The 25561-nt window shown below is 38.8% G+C and overlaps 1 protein-coding gene across 1 annotated transcript in view; it reads right to left on the minus strand.

The window, feature by feature from the left end:
* Nucleotides 1–25561, minus strand: part of LOC122817554 (DAP3-binding cell death enhancer 1-like) — a 938516-nt gene that overhangs the window by 63994 nt on the left and 848961 nt on the right. The window contains exon 8 of the mRNA XM_044090591.1: nt 22167–22326. Within this exon, the coding sequence (XP_043946526.1) occupies nt 22167–22326 (160 nt within the window). The remainder of the gene's footprint in view (nt 1–22166; nt 22327–25561) is intronic.

Consider the following 25561-nt stretch of genomic DNA (forward strand, 5'->3'; position numbering starts at 1 on the left):
TACAGAGATATTAAATTAAAATATAGACAAAAAATGAGAATAAACACTTATCTTTTCACAGTATCACAGCTGGCGGTAGGTCAATCTCTCTGCAGCAGCCTCAGCAACAGGTATACCTGATTTAAAGCACAGGACAGAAACCAAACAACACAGATGCAGGAATACTTTGACCGGATGAAACAAGTTCTTAAAACTTAATGCCACTAAGAAAACGGACAAGGTCTCCAGACAAAGAATTTCACTACAACTGAGGTCAACACTAAGATATGCAGCTATAATGCAAAAGAAGAAGAATAAGAACAGTTGTACAGACTACAGCGATATTAAATCAAAATACAGCTAAAAATGAGAATAAACACTTATCTTTTCTCAATATCACAGCTGGCAGTAGGTCAATCTCTCTGCAGCAGCCCGAGGAACAGGTATATCTGATTTAAAACACAGGACAGAAACCAAACAATACAGATGCAGGAATACTTTGGCCAGATGAAACCAGTTCTGAAAATTTACTGCCACTAAGAAAACAGACAAGGCCTCCAGACAAAGGATTTCATTACGGGAAAGAGCACTACAGATGCGATGTTTGCTGCTCTGAGAGTGTTGATGAAGAAGTACAGAGAATGTCAGAAGGAGTTGCATTGTGTTTTTGTAGACTTGGAGAAAGCATATGACAGGGTGCCTAGAGAGGAGTTGTGGTATTGTATGAGGAAGTCAGGAGTGTCAGAGAAGTATGTAAGAGTGGTACAGGATATGTACGAGGGTAGTGTGACAGCGGTGACGTCTGGGGTGGGAGTGATGGATGCGTTTAAGGTGGAGGTGGGGTTACATCAAGGATCAGCTTTGAGCCCTTTCTTATTTGCAATGGTGATGGACAGGTTGACAGACGAGATCAGACAGGAGTCACCATGGACTACGATGTTTGCAGATGACATTGTGATCTGTAGTGTGAGTACGGAACAGGTGGAGACCATGGAGAGATGGAGATATGCTCTAGAGAGAAGTGGAATGAAAGTCAGCAGGACTAAGACAGAATATATGTGTGTGAATGAGAGGGAGGATAGAGGAATGGTGAGGATGAGAGGGAGGATAGAGGAATGGTAAGGATGCAAGGAGTAGAGGTGGCGAAGGTGGATGAGTTTAAATACTTGGGGTCAATAGTTCAGAGTAACGGTGAGTGTGGAAGACAGGTGAAGAAGAGAGTACAGGCAGGATAGAGTGGGTAGAGAAGAGTGTCAGGAGTGATTTGTGACAGACGAGTACCTATAAGAGTGAAAGGGAAGGTCTACAAGAGGGTAGTGAGGCCAGCTATGTTATATGGGTTGGAGACAGTGGCACGGACAAAAAGGCAGGAGTTTGCACTTGATGTGGCAGATTGAAAGATGTTAAGATTTGCACTGTGTGTGACGAGGGTGGACAGGATTAGGAATAAGTATATTAGAGGGTCAGCCCAGGTTGGAAGGTTTGGAGACAAAGCCAGAGAGGCAAGATTACGTTGGTTTGGACATGTGCTGAGAAGGGATGCTGAGGATTTTGGCAAAAAGATGCTAAGGATGAAGCTACCAGGTAACAGGAAAAGAGGAAGACCTAAGATAAGGTTTATGGATGTGGTGAGAGAGGACATGCAGGTGGTTGGTGTGACAGAGCAAGATGCAGGGGACAGGAAGAAATAGAAACAGGTGATCCGCTGTGGCGACCCCTAACGGGAACAGCTGAAAGAAGATGATGATGACTAAGATATACAGGTATAACTCACAAGAAGAAGAATAAGTACAGTTGTACAGATTACAGAGATATTAAATCAAAATGCAGACAAAAAATGAGAATAAACAACATCACAGCTGGCAGTGGGTCAATCTCTTTGCAGCAGCCTGAGCAACAGGTACATCTGATTTAAAACACAAGACAGAAACCAAACAATACAGATGCAGGAGTACTTTGGCCGGATGAAACCAGTTCTGAAAAATTACTGCCAGTAAGAAAACAGATAAGGCCTCCAGACAAAGGATTTCACTGCAACTGAGGTCAAGACTAAGATATACAGCTATAACACAAAAGAAGGAGAATAAGTACAGTTGTACAGATTACAGAGATATTAAATGAAAATGCAGACAATAAATGAGAATAAACACTTATCTTTTCTCAATATCACAGCTGGCAGTAGGTCAATCTCCCTGTAGCAGCCTGAGCAGCAGGTATTTGTTTGTGTCTTTCAGCTTTTCCCGGTTAGTATCTTTTAGCTTTTCCCGGTTAGGGGTCGCCACAGCGGAACTCCGATCCGCTAATGATTGGTAGTGGATTTTTATGTACCAGGTTACCAGCCCTGACGCACAACCTTCAACGAAGGCACACCTCATTCACGTATACCTCCACACAGAAGACGGTCTAGCTGAGAATGAAATGGGACAACGTCTTGCTATGAGCCGAAAATGCAGGACAGAAACCCAAGAATACAGATGCAGGAATACTTTGGACGGATGAAACCAGTTCTGAAAACTTACTGCCACTAAGAAAACAGACAATGTCCCAGACAAAGGATTTCACTAAAACTGAGGTCAACACTAGGATATAGAGCTATAAGACAAAAGAAGAAGAATAAGTACAGTTGTACAGACTACAGAGATATTAACTCAAAATGCAGCTGAAAATGAGAACAAACACTTCTCTTTTTTCAATATCACAGCTGGCAGTAGGTCAATCACTCTGCAGCAGCCTGAGCAACAGGTATATTTGATTTAAAACACAAGATAGAAACCAAAAAAAAAAGATGCAGGAATACTTTGGCCTGATGAAACCAGTTCTGAAAACTTAATGCCACTAAGAAAACAGACAATGTCTCCAGACTAAGGATTTCACTACAGCTGAGGTGAACATTAAGATATACAGCTATAAGAAGGAAGAAGAAGAATAAAGTTCAGTTGCACAGATTACAGAGATATTAAATCAAAAGGCAGACAAAAAATGAGAATAAACACTTATCTTTTCTCAAAATCACAGCTGGCAGTAGGTCAATCTCTCTGCAGCAGCCTGAGCAACAGGTACATCTGATTTAAAACACAGGATAGAAACCAAACAATGGAGATGCAGGAATACTTTGGCAGGGTGAAATCAGTTCTGAAAACTTAGTGCAACTAAGAAAACAGACAAAGCCTCCAGACAAAGGATTTCACTACAACTGAGGTCAACACTAAGATATACAGCTATAACACACAAGAAGAAGAAGTAGAGTTGTACAGATTACAGAGATATGAAATCAAAATGCAGACAAAAAATGAGAATAAACACTTAATTTTTCTCAATATCACAGCTGGCAGTAGGTCAATCTCTCTCTGCAGCAGCCTGAGCAAAGTACAGTTTTGTACCTACCATAAATGTAGATGTTCGAGTGTCCAGCCTGCTGCAGTCATCACACTTGGGTTATCCTGCCGTCAGGCGGTCCCGCAGTCGGTCTGAGTTCCAAAGTCTTGATCTGGCGTCGGTTGCTGTCCCTTCTTCCCTGACGTCAGTGCGCCAGGGGTATATAAGAGGCATCCGATCCCATTTTCTTCACTTTTTCTTGCCCCAGATGTCAGGTGCCCCCAATAGGTAGGCAATATACATATACACATATATATATATATATATATATATATATATATATATATATATAAATAAAACAATACCTTCAGGCACAAGCAAATACACCACAGAGGTTGTATAGGATAGAGTGGTATAGATAAGTTCAGCTAGTTCAGAGGGGATGGAGGGAGGGTAACCTGGACTGCAGCAGGGTGAACACTCGAACATCTACATTTATGGTAGGTACAAAACTGTACTATGTTCATTGTGTTACCCTGCTGCAGTCATCACACTTGGGTTGAATCCCAAAGCTAAGGATGGGTGGTGGAGTTAAACAGGGTTAGAAGAAGCTAGTAGGCCCTGCAGAACTGCAGTGGCAAAACCAGCTCTAGTCTTAGAATATAGAGGTAAGTGATAGTGTTTGGTGAAGGTGTGCACTGAACTCCAAGTTGCAGCTTCCAGAATATCCTTGGTTGGCACTCCCCTGAGAAAGGCTGCTGATGTAGCTGTAGCCCTGGTGGAGTGGGACCTAATGTTAGTAGGTACCGGTTTCCCATGATGCGTGTAGCAGAAACGTATGCAATGCCCTATCCATTTAGAAATGGTCTGTTTTGAGATAGCTTTTCCTTGTGATCCTGCAGCATAGGCTACAAAGAGCTGGTCAGATTTTCTGAAAGCCTTAGTTTTATCCAAGTAGTAACGTAATTGCCTGTGAATGTCCAAAGAGTGCAGGAGTCTTTCTCCTTTGTTCTGGGGATTTGGGAAGAAGGTGGGCAAATGAATGGTTTGGTTTAGGGCCACACTGGATACCACCTTTGGCATAAAGGAAGGGTTAGTTCATAGAGATACTCTGTCTTGATGAAAAATGAGGAAAGGCTCCACTGCCATTAGTGCCTGTAGCTCTGAGACTCTTCTAGCTGAAGTTATTGCTATTAGCAGGGCAGTTTTCCATGAAAGAAATTTTAAATCTGCTGAAAAGGCTGGTTCAAAGGGCGGCAATGTAAGCTTTTCCAGAACAAAGTTGAGATCCCAAGTAAGTGTTGGTGCTCTCCTGGGCAGTCTTATGTTCTTAGCCCCTCTGAGGTACTGTCTTAGGAGTGGATGTGAGAATAAAGGAGGATCCGTGTTGCAATGAGCTGAAATTGCTGAGGCATGGATCTTAATAGATGAAAAGGAAAGTCCTTTGTGCAACATCTCAGTTAAATATTGTAGAATCTGAGGAATGTTTGGATCAAGAGGATTTTGGCCTTTAGCCTGGTTCTGGGCGCAAAATCTTTTTCATTTGTCTGAATAGGTTTTCCTGGTGCTGGGCCTCCTGGCCTCCAGAATGACATCCATAACAGCTTTGGATAGAGGTGTTGGCTGGTTGTTTAGGTAATTTGCCATGCAGCCAGGTTTTAAGTCTTGAGCTGGCTGTGTAGAATCTGATTGTCTTGCTGGGTGAGCAGGTGAGGAATTTGTGGTAAAATCCATGGTGGGCCGTGGGCCATGTTCCTTAGAATTGGATACCAATGCTGGCGTGGTCAGTCTGGTGCAATGAGTATCATTTGTGGCCTCTCTAATCTGACTTTCAGCAGTACCTTTGCTAGAAGAGGCAGTGGAGGAAAGGCATACACTGTTAATGTTTTCCAACTGAATGAGAGGGCGTCCACTTTCCAAGCTTGTGGATGGAATGTCCTTGTGCAAAATTTTTGAAGTTAGTAGTTTAGGGGGCTGGCAAACAGATCTATGTCTGGGCATCCCCATTTTTGAGCTATCATTGCAAATACTTGTGGATCTAGTTGCCACTCGTGTGGACCAGTGATGTTTCTGCTTAGGTTGTCTGCCAATATGTTTTTCTTTCCTGGCAGGAATTGTGCTTGTAATTGAACCTGGTAAGACAGTGCTGTGTTCCACAAGGTCATTGCTTGCCTGCATAGAGAGTAGGAATGTGTGCCCCCTTGCTTGTTTATGTACCACATTACAGTGGTACTGTCCGTCTTTATTATTAGTTGTCCTGGGTGTAAGAGGTCCTTGAAAGCTGCTAGGGCATTCTGTACTGCTAGCATTTCTTTTTGATTGATATGCAGATGCCTTTGAATGCACTGTCCTGCCATGTGTGCTCCCCAGGCATAGTCCGATGCATCAGTTGTCATAGTTTGCCTGGTTGTGGGTAAGGTGAAAGGCTGACCCTTGTTGAGGTGACATGCCTGTGCCCACCATAGACACTCCTGTTGAAGGCAGGGAATGAGTGGTATCATTGTTTCCAAGCTGTGGCTGTGCTGAGTCCATACACTTTTCAGGTACCATTGTAATTTCCTCATATGCAGTTTTGCAAATGGCACTAGTAGTATGCAAGATGCCATGAATCCCAAGGCCTGCAGAATTTTTCTTGCAGGGAGTTGGGTCTTTGTTGCCATTATTTTGAAGTATTGAGTCAGCTGTTGTTGCTTGTCTGGCGTGAGATAAGCCATCTGGGTCGTTGTATTCAAGCTGGCACCCAGGAATATTATGTTTTGTGAGGGCACTAGTTTTGATTTCTTTTCATTTACTGTGTACCCTAGGCAACTCAGAAGGTGTATGACAAATGCCAGATGCTTTAAAAGAACGTCCTTGCTTTCTGCTTGAATAAGGCAGTCGTCCAGGTATGGGTATATTTGAATACAGAGATATGAAATCAAAATGCAGAAATAAATGAGAATAAACACTTAACTTTTCTCAATATCACAGCTGGCAGTAGGTCAGTCTCTCTGCAGCAGCCTGAGGAAGAGATATATCTGAAGAAAACCCTTGACGAGTGGATGGGTAATAGGAAATTCACCCCTGGAATCACGTCTATGGCTCTGCTCGATTTAGTGGCAGGAATTTAATCTACATGGGTGGCGAAAGCCAAAACACTTTTGGCTAGGCTTACTTATGCCCTCGGGCCGATAACCTAATACCTACCTACGAACAGGCTTCCTATTTCAGTTAAACAGAAACTTCCCTGGCTCTCTTCAAACACAGTTTGGATCAATGGATGGAGAATCACAAATTCACACCTAGGGAAGTGCCTATATCCCTTATGGACAAGGGTAATCTGTAAAATACTGAAGGTATAGGTAAAAAAACGATGCCATCCTCTTGCCCCTAGTGGCTACATATCGAGTTAAATCGGGTTATATTGGCTTTGTTTGTAATGGCTCTTAAGTTGGCAGCCTAGTAACCTCCTATGAACCTATGAACATAAGCTTCTTGTTAAAAAATGGATAATTAGTACTGCATAAAAATATTGCATGATAACTATAAGAATCAATACCAGGTTATACAAGATAGGGAAGGGAGAAGGGAAAGGCAGGTTACACAGCAAAACAATGTGATGACATCTGTAAAGCTACCAAGTAGGCAACAAAGTCCAAAAGAGTTAGGATATTTACTTGAAGTTATTGGCAAATGTATATCCCAAGCAGATGTCAGATAATTTTTTCTCAGGTTGATAACAAATGGTGGAGGCGTGATGGAAAAGACAGAGATAACTGAGAACAGTTTTTTTTTGGAAATGCAACCAGTTAGTAGATTTAAAAAAATGCAGAGTAGCTTGTCAAAAATGTTGGTGGCGCAAATGTAACCAAGGAAATTATTATTTTGAACTGGGACACACAATATTAACTGCCCAGATGTAGTAAGGTATTGCTAATTTTACTAATTTTAGCTGCTGAAAAAGCAGTTACTAAAAAATGGAAATCAAAATCTAAACCAGCTGTGACTGAAGTACTGAATATTGTACTGGATGGGAAATAGGAAATACACCCTGGGGATCACTTCTGTGTCTCTGCTCGACAGTGGCACAGGAAAATAATTTTCTTGGATGGCGTAAGCCAGGGAACCTTGCTGGCTAGGCTTACATAGGCCCTTGGGCCAATAGCCTAGTACCTACCTATGAACCTATAAGAAATGGAGGTGGTAGCTTTATAAAAATAAATAAATAACTAAAAAATTAAAAATAAATGGAATGTGATAGAACAAAACGTGCTGAATAACATTCATGAGGAGGAGGAGGGGGAGGAATAAGGTTTAAGGGAAGGCACAAGCAGAACTGAAACATTTATGAAATGTCTCAATGAAAGACAATTGTTAAAAAGAAAAGTACAATGAATGAAAATAAAAAAATGTTACTATGGTTTGTTTTCTTTTCATGTAATGCAAGGGGTCATTGTTTAAAATATGAAGATTTAATACAAAACTCCAAACCGATACATTTGGTATGCCATTAGGAAGATGCACATCCTTTACAAATCCATTTGGTATTTTTTTCCACAGCACAGGTGTTCCAAAGATCTGCCACGGAAGTAAGTGAGGGCTAACAAAGTGACCCGCACATACCCAGTGCTCTGTTAGTACCGGGTTACAAACATGAGGAACATGGCAAGATACTGACACAGCTGTGGAACAGATTAATGCAGCATAAGTTCTCATATAAAATACGAATCACAGGTTTGAAATACATAATATAGAAATAGCACAACTAAGCAACTGTCAAAAATGTAAAAACTTCAAGGACCTCCACCTTGTAATTGTGAAATACACCAATACTCCATTTGAGGGACTTCATTTATCACCAGGTCAGCCCTTAATAGGCAGAAGGCTGAAAAGCATTTTACTTATTTCAGCAACATTTCTGAAGCAAAAGATTCAATAAAAGGTAAAATAATGATGAAAAAGAATCAGATAAGGATGAAGTCTGTTATTTGTACGTAGTTTACAAAGAAAGAAAGTTGGAGACAAAATATGAAGCCAAAGGATAGTTTAGAGCTTGAAGATGAATTAGTTGGTAAAGCAGATGAAGCAACTTTCTATATTATTCATTTGGAAGATGGAGAATTGCATTGGAAGGATCACAGACATATTTATAAGACAACACACAGAAATTAAATTCATCCCAAAGTAATGCTCGATGCCAACGTGATCCAACCAAAGGAAATAAACAGGTACAGTCAACAAAGAACCTTCGGAAGAAGAAATTAAATTCAAGAAGGAACAGCAAACAGAGGTGTCACCATCAGATTTGTTGCAGGAAGGTACAGACAGTAAAATGTGCAACAGTCAACAGCTGAAAAACCTGTCCAGATAGCAGCCTTATTGATACTCTGAACTGGGGAGAAGAATGAAAAAACTGCTGTCGTATTTGTACAGAACTTCATATTAAAGACTGAAAACTGCACTTAGTGAGAGTAGAAATCAGAGACTTAGATGTAAAAAGTCCATTATGTTTGTAATGCTTGCGGCTTCATAGAATGTATTTCATAAGCAAAAAAACGGATGAAGTACACAGAGTATATATCTTTAAATATGCAATAGCCTAGCTACATGAAGAAGCATGCCATGTGAGAAACATCTTTGCAGAAGCAGTCAAAGTCAATACCTCATGGAGGATGAAAGCACATCCACATTGTCCTGTGATGTTACTAAGTCTCCTGACGAACATCCAGATATTAAACTACTGCTGAGTCACCGATGCAGTCAGGACTGCATCATATCTCTAGTTAAACTACTACCGAGTCACCGATGCAGTCAGGACTGCATCATATCTCCAGTTATTTTTTGTAAAATTCTCTTTATTGCAATTTTTGCAGTAAATATATACAACAATGAACATCCAAGAAAATACAGCAAGTAAATCAGATTATAAACCCGTTAAACAAAATATCACACAGGACAAAAACACAGAATCTAAAACTATATACAGACTCTACATTGCCCATGAACTTGTTATACAAGATATACAAAATATGGTGTAAAGAGATCATTCAAGTATATGATCAGACAAAATGCCCCAAAATTCCTTAATAACTGGCTTATGCTTGATATTGTGAAACAGGTGTTTGTGAGCCTTGAGGTGTTTAATAGCTATGCGTTTAAAACCCTCCCAAGAGAGGGAGTGTCTATTTTTCCAATTTAGGGAAATGTAATATTTAATTAGCATAAAAATAGGAATCAGTACCTTACATTTCCTTTCAGATAGACCCGGAGGTGCGATATGCAAAATGGTAGATTTTTCATAGCCAATTTTGTCAAGTATCACTCTCAAGGCACACCAGAGCTTATAGGAAACACTTGCAACTCCAAAACAAATGGAGGATATCATCAGTTTGGTTCGAGCAATATTGGCAAATAGGGGATTGATTGGGGTAGAACTTACTTAGTACCTCAGCTGTAAAATACGCATTGTTCCAAATCATCAGCTGAGTATATTTCAACTTATTGAAGGGAATAATTTTAGAACTTCGCTTTATAGCCAGTGATATTAGACTTTGGTTTATAGCAGGGTTAATTTTTAACCAGAATTTTGAGATGTTGAACTCGTTCTGATGTCTGAGTGACATGATAACCTTGTATGTGTTTGAGGTCATCTTTTTCTCACTGAGCAGAAGTTTCTTTAGTGTTCTACATGCTGCAATATCTACGTCTGAGACCAGGGGGTGGTCTATGTAATTCCGTATCAACTCTCTAACCTGTCGTAAAATGATCAGGTATTTCTTGGGCAAATTCAAACTGATTCTTAGGTTAGAGATTGACTGATGTCTGAGGGGGAAGAGATCAGAGATAGAGGTATTCAAAAGGAGGGGGTATTGCACCAGGTTTAACATGTGTCCATTTAATTTAAGGTTGGGGTTTAGATGAAGTGGTTGCAATGTTATGAAAGAGTGAGAAAGATTCAAAGATTTGAAGAGGGCCTGAAGGAATTTTATGCTATATAATAGACCTTTTGTACGTTTCAGTAAGCCTATGTTTGCTTCATTTAAGAATGGAAGTGCAGCAGGGCTAAATTTTAATGATTTAATATAGTTGTTACCCAGAATCACCCATAGTGGGGCTCACCTATATTTGTCTTTATGGTAAGACACTATCTTTAATACTCTACTGGCATTGATTATCTCATAGTAGGTTTTAAAGTCAGGAAGACCCAAACCTCCCTGCTCTTTGGGATAGATAAGTTTAGCGTAGCTAATCCTGACCGAATTAGGGGCCCACACAAATTTGGAGATAGAAGATATAACCTTTTTAAAAAAATTGTTATGTAAAATACTGGTGGTTGCATGAAACAAATATAACAGTCAAGGAAGAATGTTCATCTTAATCACTGTGGTTCTGGCCAGGAAAGGGAGCTTAAGCCTAGACCATCTATTGATATCATTTTGAATATTTGTCCAATACCTGACCACATTATCCTGGAAGTAGTTATGGTTACCTAGAGAGAATTGTATACCTAGATAATGGAGTTGTTCCTTCGATTTGATCTTTGATTTTAAAGTTATATTAGGCAACCTAGAGTGTATATTTAAGGGGAATATTAGAGATTTTTCCCTATTAAGTTTGTAGTTTGCTAAGTTGGAAAATATATTAATTGCAGATAATATTTTATTTGGGTCAGAGTCAGGGAGAGTGAAATATATATATTCAGGTCATCTGCATATGCTGATAAAGGGATCTTTAAGCTAAAGAAACTAGGTGGGTGAAGGGAAGTGGCTTGTTTAATAAGCATGAATAATGGTTCCAAATATAAATTAAATAAAAGAGGGGAGAGGGGGCAGCCCTGTCTGACCCCATTCACCATATTAATTCTGTTAGATGAGTATTTATTGATATGTAAAGTGGTGTACGCTGTAGAGTAAAGGGTTTTTATTTTGTCTATAAATGAGATTGGAATGTTAAAGAAAGGTAAAGTGGCGAATAAGAAATTCGTGCTCAAGCGGTCAAATGCCTTGGATGCATCTACCGCTAAGGCGTACATGGGGTGTTTGGCTACATTAGAATGATGGATCATTGCTTCCAGCAGTAAAGTCTGATCATTAGTTTGTCTACTCGGGATAAAGCCAGATTGCTCAGGAGAGATGATATGGGAGATGACGGCTTTCAGCCTGTTAGCTAGGACCATGGCCAAAATTTTCATGTCCAAATTGATTAAAGATATGGGTCTATAGTTTTCCGGGATTTTAGGGTCCGTATTATGTTTAAGGATGAAAATTGTTCTGGAAGCATTTAAATGAAAGTCTTTAAAACCATTGAAGGTAATATAGTTAAACAGTAAACTCCATATTTTGGAGACTTTCGTACTAAATGCTTTATAAAATTCGGCCGTAAATCCATCTGGGCCAGGAGATTTACTAGGTTTAAGGTTGTTAATGACGGAGATAATTTCTTGTATATTTATATCTTTTTCTAGGAGCTTATACTGCCCCTCTGTTAGTTTGGGAAAGGTTAGATTATTGAGAAAAGATTGTATCTCTGATTCACCAGCTATGTTATCTGAGAGCCCATATGTTTGAGTGAAAATTTTTTCAAAAATTTCAATAATCTCCTTAGGTTGCTGGAAATCCTTCCCTTGGTAATGTATTATAGGTATAAATGTAGAGGATTTAGTGAGGTTGATCACCCTGGCCAGAAATCTGGAAGGAGAGTGTATTACATCTGCGTATAAAGCCAATGATTTAATCTCGTGGAAACTCAGGTTTTCTGCGTGTAGCGATATTAAATCTTTTTGTAACTGAATTGTTCTTCCAGCAGGGGGGTGTGTTTTACTTGAGACTCTATTTCCACTTTATGAAGCTGAAAGGTAAGATCCCGTTCTTTTTTGTTGCGAAGTTTCTTGTAGTATGCGGCTTTATTTATCAGGAGGCCCCTGATCATTGATTTAATCGCGGCCCATTCACAGTCTAAAGGAGATTGAAAGGATTTTCTGGATTTAAGAAAGTAATCCAGGTAGTCATCAATTTGGGAGATAATATCATCTCTCCCCAGGAGGTTGGGATTCAGCCGCCAGCAGATGTCTAATCTATCTACTGAGCCCCTACCGTGTCGGTGAATAACCATAGAGATCTTAGAATGGTCAGAGATAGATCTAGGGGATTGTTTAAAGGAGATATTCATAGTGTAAAAGGCCTTGGAAATAAGAAAGAAGTCTATTCTGGACCAGCTTTTAGCACAGCTAGAAAAGAAGGTGTAATTGTGCATTTCCTGAGCAGGATCTAAAAATATGTTTGGGTCAAATAGATTAAACTCTTCTTTCAGTTCCTCTATGTCATTGTGAGTTGAGCGATTAATTCTAGCCCTGGGGTTCGAACTATCAGTTTTGGGGTCCTGCACTGAATTCAAACCCCCCCCCCACAATATAATAGTGATTAGGAAATGAAGTGAGGAAGTTATATAACTTCATAAAGAAACTCTGTTGGGAGGTACACGGGGCATATATGTTGAGAAGGAGAATAGGTTTATCTAGTAAAGGGTGATTTGTAGTAAAGTAACACCATCTACCCTCATCATCTGATCCCGCCTTTCCTATGTATGCCCCATAGCTATTTTTAATGATAATGGCCACCCCAGCTCTATTCGTAGTGGCTTCTGAAGCTATGATCTTTTTGATCCAGGGTCTCGAATTTTCTTGTTCCCATTGATGGTTCAACAAATGCGTTTCCTGAAGGAAAGTAATATTAGCGGTAAATTTCAAAATCAGGTGTTTAAGCAATTTTTTTTTTTTAGGTGATTGTAACCCCTTAATGTTCCATGATTCTAAGTTCCACATTTTCTAATTAAGTTAAGTAAATTTGAGAAGTCAGGAGTGTAATGGGGAGTATGAACAGCATTGTATAATAACGTGATACTGTATTGTAAACATGGGGCAAGTAGAGAACGTCCTCCCTGCTTAAACCCGGTGCCTACCCACCTCCCCCTAAGCCCGGAAGGGTCTGGGAAGATAAAATGAGATGACCTTGAGATCACACGATAGGTGAAAAACCTTGTTCCCAGAGAGTACATCCTAACACTCCATGAACCAAAATGCATAGCTAACCCATGCAGTGCATAAACATTCCCAAAACTCCGCCAAGAAAAAAGGTAAAAAACATGCGGAATTAAACAGCAAACAGACAATTATTTACCTAATAACGCTGAGCTTATTTAGTCTTGTAGAATAAGCTAGAGCCTTCATCTATAAGCAACGTGAATAAACGTAGTTATTCGTGATATATTAAATACCAATAAGGTGTTGTTGCACAGCAATAAACATACAGAATTTTCCTGTACTTATCACAGAATTACCAGAAATGTTAATAAAACGGTCAGTCAAACTTACTGGTTCCAGACTATAGGGGTCACAAAAAAGGTAATGCACATCTCAGAGAAAGACCCTCAACATTTCCCCCCGGTCTGTATCGCCACCCTCCCCATATCCTCTTTAGCCAAAGAATTACTTATTGACCCACAGGATCAAAAACAGAATCAAAATGACATTGACTCACTCTAATTATCCTGACAGTGGCTAACTATGAATTGCAGCCCCTCAGTCCAAACAGCTAGTTGTTATGTTATTGACATTAGTATGTTAGTCAGCTGGGCATTGGACTGGGCTGACATGCGTTTAATTCGTTGAATATCAAAAGGTAAATCACAAATCAGAAGGGGACTCCAGGGTAGTGTCAATCGCATTGGTCAGCCACAACAGGAATTGTATCAGAAGACCTGTTGCGTGCTGACAACTATATGCCGCAGTCAGAGGCAAAATGAATAAATGCAGACAAGTTGGCTTAGTGTTATTGACAAACCCAATGCACCTACCTCTGTTCACATATAAGCAAAGAACTGGGTTACTGTCTAGTATAAAAACCTTCAGCAGAGTACACGCAGGTTTGAGAGTAAGCATTAAAATAAAAATAAAAACCTACTCAGTCACTGGAGGGCAGTCAATAGGATGACCTGTCTTGCTTTTGTAAGCATTTCTCGCATGAATCAAGATCTGTTAAAATCTGTACAGCTGAGAGGTATTATTTAATAAAATAGCAACATTCCTCATTACCATCTGAAGAGTACCCAAGACCCTAAACAGTATACCAAATACACCTCCTATAACCATGTACAGCAAAATTATATGGGGTTAATCTTCAAAAAGTACCTATGCTTTATGTTGTATTTTATTTGTGACAGGTGTAATTCCAGCACTGTTTATAAAGGTGTTCTATGGTATTCTCTGATTTACCAAAAGATTGTGACAGGCAAGTTTGAAACAGGCATTGTGGTCATGACTAACTGCCCTTACTCTCACATCTGCATGGGTGGTTATATCGAATGACAGCCCCTCAAAGGGGTAAGGCATTGCCCAAAAATTCCAAAAAGTTGCAAAATATATTGCTCAACCTGTCACATATATATATATTATCCCTGAGGAAGACAGAACTAGAAATCCACGCTGGAAAGACCATTTCAAGGTTTTACTTAAACATTATTGTGAGATACATAAACGTCATTTCTCTAACTATTAGTCGGAAGTTAAACAGTCTGACTTCATGTATATATGCAAAGGAAAATTCTTCAAATATTTTATATCTTTATTACTTCAAGAAATCAAGAAATGTACATGTATCACTGCAGGGCCTTATAACTGCATGTATAAACAAAAGAAAGCCTCAGCATGCACCTTCATTATATCGTAATACTGTGTTGTATAAGTTTTAACATCTATAGAGTTAGTTGCATCCGTTTTGCTAGGTACCTTTTACGTATTAGCATTGAATTAAGATGGGAAAATTGATAACCAAGAAAGTGTGTGAAAATGCATGCTTTAATGAAAGCAGAAGCAGCCATCCAAATGACTTCTCGTCCCTTAAAGCACTGCTATATAAGCAAAGAAGCATCTATATACCTATAACAATAACAGTTAACGGACCTATGTTAGTGGGAAAATGGTCAGGCTACCACCATCACGTGTATATCATTCTCGGTTGCATAAACTGGCAGCTTTTGATTAAACTCTTGTCTGTTATCCAAAATCTCCTTGCATATACAGTATTCATATCTGTTGTGTGATGTAGAGACTCATTATCTAAATAGAAATAAGTGAGGACTGACATTTTTGTACTGTGCTGCTCCATTCTACCTGTTGCACAGCTTTTATAGAGCACCATGCAGGAGAGAAATGTTATAAGAAAAGAAGATTAGACCTACAAAAGGAAATAAGTAATAAAATTACATTGAAAGCAGTCTGAGCAGGGTAGTGCATCAGTGAGGATTATGCAACACTTCGAATAACAAATGGCTGAGAGAGAAACCAGAGAGCAGTAAATGTACATACACTGCAGTGTAAGACAGTGGTACCAATTATGGCTATAGCCACTTCAGTAATATTCAGCGACTAGTGATTAACCCCTTGAAGTCACGACAAAGAGTATATATACATATATATATAAATATATATATATATATATATATATATATATATATATATATATATATATATACATATACACACACACACACACTCCTAGTATATAAGCAAATGAGATACAGCTGGCATACACATGTAAATGAAGTGAAATCTATACTCAATATTATATTCCTCTTTCTGTCCTTTGGTGAGCTTTAATTGTATATAATATTCATTTAGCTTTTGATTTACGTTGATCTCATTTTAGTACTACAGTTCTTTAGGATCTCGAAACAGGGCCCCTTCTCTGCAGAGGCGATGCTTGTAAAGATTAGGATTTCCTATGTGATTCTCACTGTAGGTAACATAAGCGATCGTGAGCACCTTCAACAGATGAAAATTTTCAAAAGACTACTGACTGCAATATGCGTTAACTTATTGCTTCGTTAATCGCAAAAGGAAGCAGTCGCTTGTGCTGACAGAAGTGAAGCTGCAGAGCTGGCAGGTTCCTGCTGTGGCTCGTGAGGGGGAAAATGACTCTGAATGACTGAAGGCATTTCGCATAACTAGTTTGAAGGGAGAAATATGCCATGAGCAGTCGTTAACTATGCAGCACTCACCTGCATGGTATGCGCGTCTTGAGAGGCTACTAGAGGGAGAGTAGAGCAGGAAATCTTCATCGATGCTAAACCCACACTCCAGATGACTGCGAAAGACTTAGCAGCCTGCGTGTAGTCGATGCAGGCATCTCATGTTAATTGAAGAGACTGTGAGCCATGCTAGTGTTAGTGGGCTATATGCCTTTAAGAACGCTTTGGAAGAAGGGAACTCCTGGGGTAAAAAAAAACATAGAAGGATAGAGGAACATGGCGACGAGATTGAAGAGTATATCCAGACCAAGTGATGCCTTGAGGGTAGTGGATCCTACGGACATTAGGTGTTGTAGGGGGACCAAGAAGACCAGTTCACACGGTAAGTTTATGATTATAAGCACAGATAACTTCATTGATTGCATCTGTTACACAGTTGCTCGCATTTACAGGATTAAATTTACACCTTTTGGGCTGGTTTGTCCAGACATTCATTAAAAGCCCTATTAAAGACCATTACTGCTTCCTCGTAGTTTTGTGCTGATAACTGGGCACCCTGGTGTGCAAAAGTGAGGGTGTTGGGGTACCTCATTTGAAATCTAATCTGCTTTTTGATCAGATAGGCACAGAAAGGGGCTAGTTTTTGTCTTTCCTGTTTAATTGGGGTAGGTAGGTCAGGAGATACATATATTTTATTGCCCTTCCATTCTATGTATTTTTTTTTTTGCTGCGCTTGTTAACTTGTACACATGTTGGTAGTTTAAGATCTTGACGTAAGCTGGTCTCTGGTTAAGCTTATCAAGAGCTGGTCTTAAGGCTCTGTTAGCACGTTCTATAATTAGCTTGTCTGACAGAGGTTCTTTATCCAGGAATGCAGAAAATATTTCAGAAATGCTCTCCAATAAGTCAAATTGAGTAACCTGTTCTGGGATGCCTCTGATGATGAGGTTGTTGCGTCTGGATCTGGCTTCGAGGTCAGTTAATTTCTGCTGTATAGTCTTTATATTTGTGTCATTATTCTTTTGCTCTTTTTGTAGCTGATCAATGTTAATCTCATTTTCTAAGAGCCTTGCTTCAGTTTTATCCATTCTGTTTAGTATTCTGTCGGTGGAGTCATTAAAAGTTTTAATCTGTTGTGAAAGGTCTTGAATTGCTGACTGGATAGGTTGTAAGGCAATCCTTAGTTCCTCCATGTAGTTTGTGTCAGATTTCTCTTTTGATGTTATTGGTGGTGACTTGGGTACCTCTTGTTATTTAGCAGTCCTGGTCCTCTTTGTGGTAACTTCTTTTTCTGGAGAGGCTATAGTTGAGAATTTTGCTTTAGTGGTTTGCGTTTCCATGTGATCTAGATCTTTTGACATGGCTATGTATACTATTCAATGCCTTCTTTCTTCACAGGAGTAGTAGGCCTCCGAGGCCTAAAGCACATGTAGCCCGGACTAGCAGTAGAAGAGTCAGAAAAATCAGGCACAATCCTTCACCACAAAGATTCTCTCTTCTTCAAGAAGGTTGGTAAGCGCAGTAGGTCAGATTCTTGATTAATCTGTAATGTTATTAAATCTTGAAATGACTATCAGTCCTTAAAATTAGCTGTTAGATTGTAGGTGAGTGGCAGAGCTCTGTGGAAACACTGCTTATAGGATGGCAGCCATTTTGTTTCTCCATCATATCTCCAGTTAAACTACTGCTGAGTCATCAATGCAGTCAGGACAGCATCATATCTTCAGTCAAACCAATGCTTAGTCAGCGATGTAGTCAGGACTGCATCATATCTACAGGTAAACTACTGAGTCACCGATGAAGTCAGGACTGCATCATATCTGCAGTTAAACTACTACTGAGTCACTGATGCAGTCAGGACTGCATCATATCTCCAGTTAAACTACTGCTGAGTCACTGATGCAGTCAGGACTGCTTCACATCTCCAAATGTATAAATACCCTGCTCAGCGGTTTAGAAGATACAAACTCATAGCTACTGCCTCTGAGTATATTGTGAACTTTGCATCCTTTTACTGTACAAGCTGTTCACTCTCTGATGTTATCCTGCATTTACTCTGAATGTTTTCATCAATAGTAACAATACCAGTGTGGTTTTACTATATTGGTTATACTATTATACTCTCAGTCTGTATTCTTGCTTTATATTTATTTTCCTTACTATGTACTGTTACTTTACATATTTTACTTATGTATTCTGCTGTCTGTTACTTTACATATTTTACTTATGTATTCTGCTGTAGTGGCCCAGGTTGCTTGTAAAAAGGCTGTTCTGGTCTGATCCATCTACCTTGCTAACAAACAATGCATACTATAAAATGAATGCCAAAATGGATCATTAATACCCAAATGGTACCCAATGTCATTGCTTCTTTTGGTGCATACACTTATACAACTCCTGCAACTTTTATACAAATGAGATTGGTTAGGAAAATCTGAACATCAAGAAGGTCCACTGAGGTTCTGTTAATGCTGTTTCTTCTTAATCTTCATGCTACAATTATGGCCCAGTTAATTATAATGTGTCTTCTGGTGATTTACCCCAACTCTCCCTCAAAGAATCACCAACAGCCGAACAGGGTTACTTGTTTTAACACATTAATCCAAGAGAAGAATGACTGTTTGTCTATGCAGCTCTAGAGGCTGCTGTAAATGTCAGAATTAGCTGGTTGTCTTTACATACTTTAAAATCCTGTCCGACAACTTTGTTATTAATATTATAAACGGCAAGAAACTATTTTAACTTGCAACATTTACTGTACATACTGTTGATAATCAATATCAACCTGTAATGTTGCTACTGTTGCTGCAACTTTGTATCTGTGTTTATCATGTACATGATGTGGAGCTTTTCTCCCCGTGCATCTGCTGAAAAAGGACCTGCGTCCAGTTGGAATTTCCTGGTAAACACATATAAATAAATAAAATAATAAAATAAATTTGACATGTTCAACTTTTTCTTCAGTATCACTTTACTGCAACTTCTGCGGTTTTAGATTCTCAGTTACTAACATTTTTTTTTGCAGATACAATTATGCAACCTGTAGTTTCCTCCATGCCTACCATAACTTCTGATTCAGCAGATACTACTGTTACATTCCGAATACCCCCCCATCGACTTCCTGAGCGTACTGCTGTTAGTCGTCTTCTTCTTCTCTCGAAATCATTGCACAATGCTGTGTCACAGGTTAGGTCAAGCAGAATACACAAGAGACCTCCGTGAAGCAAATGAAAGCACAAGCACACAGGAGTTTACTTATGAAGCATTACCAATTTGATGCCTGTGACCCCTACACTAAGCTGTGTAGTACTGATGGGACAGAAGGAATATAGCACTAATGCAAACATTCACCATGCTACTGTGTGGCAGGCACAGAAGGCACCAATGCAAACACTCCCCATCCTGCTGTGCGGTAGGCATAGATGACACTAAGACAAACATTCACCATCCTACAGCATGGCAGGCATAGATGGCACTAATGCAAACATTCCCCATCCTGTTGTGTAGCAGGTACACATGGCACTAATGCAAACATTCCCCATCATGCTGTGTGGCAGGTGTAGATGGCACTAATGCAAACATTCCCCACCATGCTGTGTGGCAGGTGTAGATGGCACTAATGCAAACATTCCCCATCATGCTGTGTGGCAGGTGTAGATGGCACTAATGCAAACATTCCCCACCATGCTGTGTGGCAGGCACAGATGGCCCTAATGCAGACATTCCCCATCATGCTCTGTGGCAGACACAGATGGCACTAATGCAAACATTCCCCATCATGCTGTGCGGCAGGCATAGATGGCACTAATGCAAACATTCACCATCCTGCTGTGTGGCAGGCATAGATGGCACTAATGCAAATGTATCCCATCATGCTGTGTGGCAGGTACAGACGGCACTAATGCAAACATATCCCATCATGGTGTGTGGCAGGCACAGATGGCACTAATGCAAACATTCCCCATCATGCTGAGTGGCAGGCACTAATGCAAACATTCCCCATCATGCTCTGTGGCAGGCATAGATGGCACTAATGCAAACATATCCCATCATGCTGTGTGGCAGGCATAGATGGCACTAATGCAAACGTATCCCATCATGCTGTGTGGCAGGTACAGACGGCACTAATGCAAACATATCCCATCATGGTGTGTGGCAGGCACAGATGGCACTAATGCAAACATTCCCCATCATGCTGAGTGGCAGGCACTAATGCAAACATTCCCCATCATGCTCTGTGGCAGGCATAGATGGCACTAATGCAAACATATCCCATCATGCTGTGTGGCAGGCAAAGATGGCACTAATGCAAACATATCCCATCATGCTGTGTGGCAGGCACAGATGGCACTAATGCAAACATTCCCCATCATGCTCTGTGGCAGGCATAGATGGCACTAATGCAAACATATCCCATCATGCTGTGTGGCAGGTACAGACGGCACTAATGCAAACATATCCCATCATGGTGTGTGGCAGGCACAGATGGCACTAATGCAAACATTCCCCATCATGCTGTGTGGCAGGCATAGATGGCACTAATGCAAACATATCCCATCATGCTGTGTGGCAGGCACAGATGTCACTAATGCAAACATTCTCCATCATGCTGTGTGACAGGAATAAATGGCACTAATGCAAACATTCCCCATCATGCTGTGTGGCAGGCATAGATGGCAATAATGCAAACATATCCCATCATGCTGTGTGGCAGGCACAGATGGCAATAATGCAAACATTCACCATCCTGTTGTGCAGCAGGCATAGACGGCACTAATGCAAACATTCCCCATCATGCTGTGTGGCAGGCACAGATGGCACTCATGCAAACATTCCCCATCATGCTGTGTGGCAGGCACAGATGGCAATAATGCAAACATTCGCCATCCTGCTGTGTGGCAGACACAGATGGCAATAAAACAAACATTCGCCATCCTGCTGTGTGGCAGGCATAGATGGCGCTAATGCAAACATTCCCCATCATGCTGACTGGCAGGTATAGATGGCACTAATGCAAACATTCACCATCATGCTGTGTGACAGGAATAAATGGCACTAATGCAAACATTCCCCATCATGCTGTGTGGCAGGCATAGATGGCGCTAATGCAAACATTCCCCATCATGCTGACTGGCAGGTATAGATGGCACTAATGCAAGCATTCGCCATCCTGCTGTGTGGCATGCACAAATGGCAATAAAACAAACATTCGCCATCCTGCTGTGTGGCATGCACAAATGGCAATAAAACAAACATTCGCCATCCTGCTGTGTGGCAGGCATACATGGCGCTAATGCAGACATTTCCCATCATGCTCTGTGGCAAGCATAGATGGCACTAATGTAAACTTTCCCCAAAATGCTGTGTGGCAGGCCTAGATTTCAATTCACGGTTCAGTCATTAACTACTCAAATTCCCATTCATCTAAAAGTATAGCTGTCAAATGTATATTTTCATGTTGTTGGAACTCAAGATGCAGCACTTCTAAATTATTAAAACAAATACAGTGAAGATAAACACAATTCAGCAGAAATAAAAAGTAAGGCACCAAAGCCTGCGTGTGCCTACAATAGCTTACACTGAAAAAAAAACTTTAACTACAATGCCTCACTACAAATGCTTCTTTCAGGGATTTCAGCTGCAGGAATGAATGGTTCCATATTATACAATAATAATAGTAATAATAATAATAATAAAAGAAAAAAAAAACTTGTATTTTTCTTTCCACATTTAACAACGTGTTGACAAATTTTGTTATTTAAAGATATCTATTTTGTTTTGAACTATTAACTTAGAAACAAATTAACAAGCATGTAAAATTGTGAACTTGCCCCTCTTTTTAAATGAATTAAATGATAACATTTATTTACCTTTCAGACTTTTTTTGCAATACGATTCTAAAGCTTCCTGGGCCTTAAGACAACCCGAAGATGCAGCTTGGTAGTACAGTTTCAGTGCTTTCTGAAGGTTTTGCTGAACTCCCAAACCATTTTCATAACAAAGTCCTAAATGATACAGACTTGAAGTATCCTGAAAACATGGACAGAGTTTTGAGGTAAATGTATATTTTTTCCATTAGCTATTAAAATGAGAAACATAAACTGCTACTTAAAGAGAGAATATCTGCTGTGCCTTGAGAAGTTTTAGTATAAATCATACTTGGAAACCATGTCTCACACAGATAATAAGATGTAGTAGCACAAACCAACAGGAATCCAAATGTCGAACCCAGCACGGAGGCTCGGCCAGAACAGGAACACAACCTTGCTGTTATATAACTTTGCTGACACGGCACCCCACCACAAAAGCTCCGTTGACGAGGATGTAGTGATAACAATTTTATTCCTTATAGACTTCCACACTATAACGTTTGACAAATACTTACCACAGTCTCAATATATCACAAAATTCGATCACAAATAAAACAGAGGGTTAAGCGCTTTCATCTGTTCCTCACAGACTTCCTCAGAACCATTTTTTCACTTCCGTTACACATTTAATTACGCCCCTTTGGCGCCAAAATTGTGTTGATTCATTAATACATTTAAAACTTTAAAAACTTTATTATGTATATATATATAAATAAAAATAATAATAATGATAATAATAAAATTCATGAATTACTATGTTATTGCTGTGTTATTTCATATTACTCTAATGCCTATGTGCATTATACATTGTATTTGATCTTGGTTGTCGGTGTGTCACTGACAAAATAAATAAATAAATAAATAATGTCGAATAAACGCTAGTGTTACTGAGTATATTGGCTCGTTGTATATAACTACCTAAACACTAATACTTACTTCCAATCAATATAACTCTGAATTAAATGTAAAGTACTAGGTGCAACAATCTATGTTCATTTTCTATATTTTACAAGGACTATACTTTATAGCACTAATTACACATAAAATCAATATGAATATATGCAGATGAACTCACTATCAATATTCTGATATAATAATTTAATATAATGGACAGTTTTTGAATATTTAATTTATCACTATTCATATCTAGATCAGTTCAAATTCTACTTTCTAAAACCATATGTTTGGATATATATCTACAATTAATGAGCAAATATAGTAAATAATAATAAATTAATAATTATGTATGTAATGAAGATAAAATGTAGATAAAATGTATATGTATCTGTCATAAATTGATGTTTATATCTCTATGAAATACATTGTACAATTTTTATATTAACATTTATTGAACACTTGTTAAATATTATAAAATTATAAAATTATATAATGACTGTACTAGTTTCTTATAAGTTAAAAATTATGTTATATAAAGTAATTAAATTTAAATAACATTACCTACTGAACCTACTAACATCCAATACAACAGTGTATGAAATATTAATTATTAATGCCCTAATATTAGAAATGGTTTTAAACTAATATATTCATTAAGGCCTGGATAGGTGGTTGCATCAAGACATATTTGCCACCTACTTTCTAAACATCCTAATTTGGCCTTCCAATTACCACTATCAATTGTTATTTCCACCTGGTCTATAATAAAGAACTTAAACATGTGGTCATTACCTTTTTCTAATACATGTTTACTCAAAGCATTTTTTGTATCACCCTTCTTTATATTATAATAATGTTCGTATATCCTAGTTCTTAATTTCCTTTCGGTTTTTCCCTACATAATACGCGGTGCATTTTACACATGATGCTAAGTATATCACTCCTTGAGTGTTACAATTCCCTGATTTTGATTTACATTTACTTTTCAGTATGTTATCAATTTTAATACAATATTCAACATTAATATATTGGCACTGTTTACATGCCCCACATCTTTGTGTACCCTTGTTCTTGTGTTGATTTGAATTATATGTATTTACACCTCTTTCTAATAACTTTTTTATATTATATCCTGTCTTTAGTACTATGTTGGGAGAAGTGCCAATAATGTCTTTTACTTCTTCACTATTTGTAAAAATAGTCCAATGTCTATGTAAAATTTCCTTTACTATATTCGTCTGTGGACTAAACATAGTGACACACACCCGTCTATTCACCATTTTTTTGTTCTCTATATTGGCATCACTTTTCCCTAATAATGGGTAATATTTAACTCCCCATTGGGATTTAACAAATTCCACTACGTCAATGAGCATATTTGTAGGATAGTTTCTTTCCTTAAATAATTTATAAATCAGATCTAACTCATTCTCCATTATTTCTCTTGTCGATGACATCCTTGCTGCTCTCACGCATTGGCCCTTCACTATGTTCTTGAACGTGTGTGGGGGATGACAACTTCCGAACTGGATGTAGTCACTGGAAAATGTCGGTTTTCTATATAGTCTAGATGTAAATCCTACATCATTACTACTGATGTATGTATCTAAATAGGCAATACCTCCTTTCTCTACTGTATAAGTGAATTTCAAAAATTCTGTTGTTTTATTAATGTACTCAATAAAGGCAGGTATGTCTTTAGAATCTCCTTTCCAAATAATGAATATATCATCCAAAAATCGTGTATATAGCAGCATATGTTTGTAATATTCACTATGGAAAATAAACTGATCCTCCCATTCCAACATGACTAGGTTGGAATATATGGGTGCACATGATGCACCCATAGCTACACCTGAAGTTTGTCTAAATTTTTCTCCTTGATGCTCTATATAGTTATGGTCTAGGATGAGTTCCATCATACTCATTAAAAGTTGAATTCTATCCCATGTAAGTACTGAAAACTTCCTTAAGCTGTTACAAAAGTAGTCTAAACCTATATCTTTCGGTATACAAGAAAACAAATCCTTTACATCCACCGTGATGAAAGTGATTTCCTTGCTCCATACATCCTTATTTATTTTTCTTAAAAAATGCCAGGAGTCTTTTACCAAATGTGGTACGTTATTGTATACATGTTTTGTCAAATGATCCACCATAACTCCCATATTGTAAGTCTTTGATTTTGAACCAGATATAATCGGTCTATATGGGGGATCTATAAGGTTCTTATGTATTTTGGGTATACCTATTATGTGAGCCATAATAGGGTACTCATTCCTTAAATAATTGTACTGTTCCTCACTAATTCTATTGTCAAGAAGATACTCTTCGAATACTAATTCAATACGCTTGTAGCCAATGTTTACCTGATTAAGTGAAACTGCCTCATAATTACCTGATTCAAATAGTAACTCATGAATCTTGTTCAGGTAATCACTTTGATAGCTTATTACTATTCCCCCCCCTTATCCGGTTTCATAATCCGGATGTCTTTA

This window comes from Protopterus annectens, chromosome 13.part0 (assembly GCF_019279795.1).
Source record: "Protopterus annectens isolate FY-2018-M chromosome 13.part0, PAN1.0, whole genome shotgun sequence".
NCBI classification, from domain to species: Eukaryota; Metazoa; Chordata; order Ceratodontiformes; family Protopteridae; genus Protopterus; species Protopterus annectens.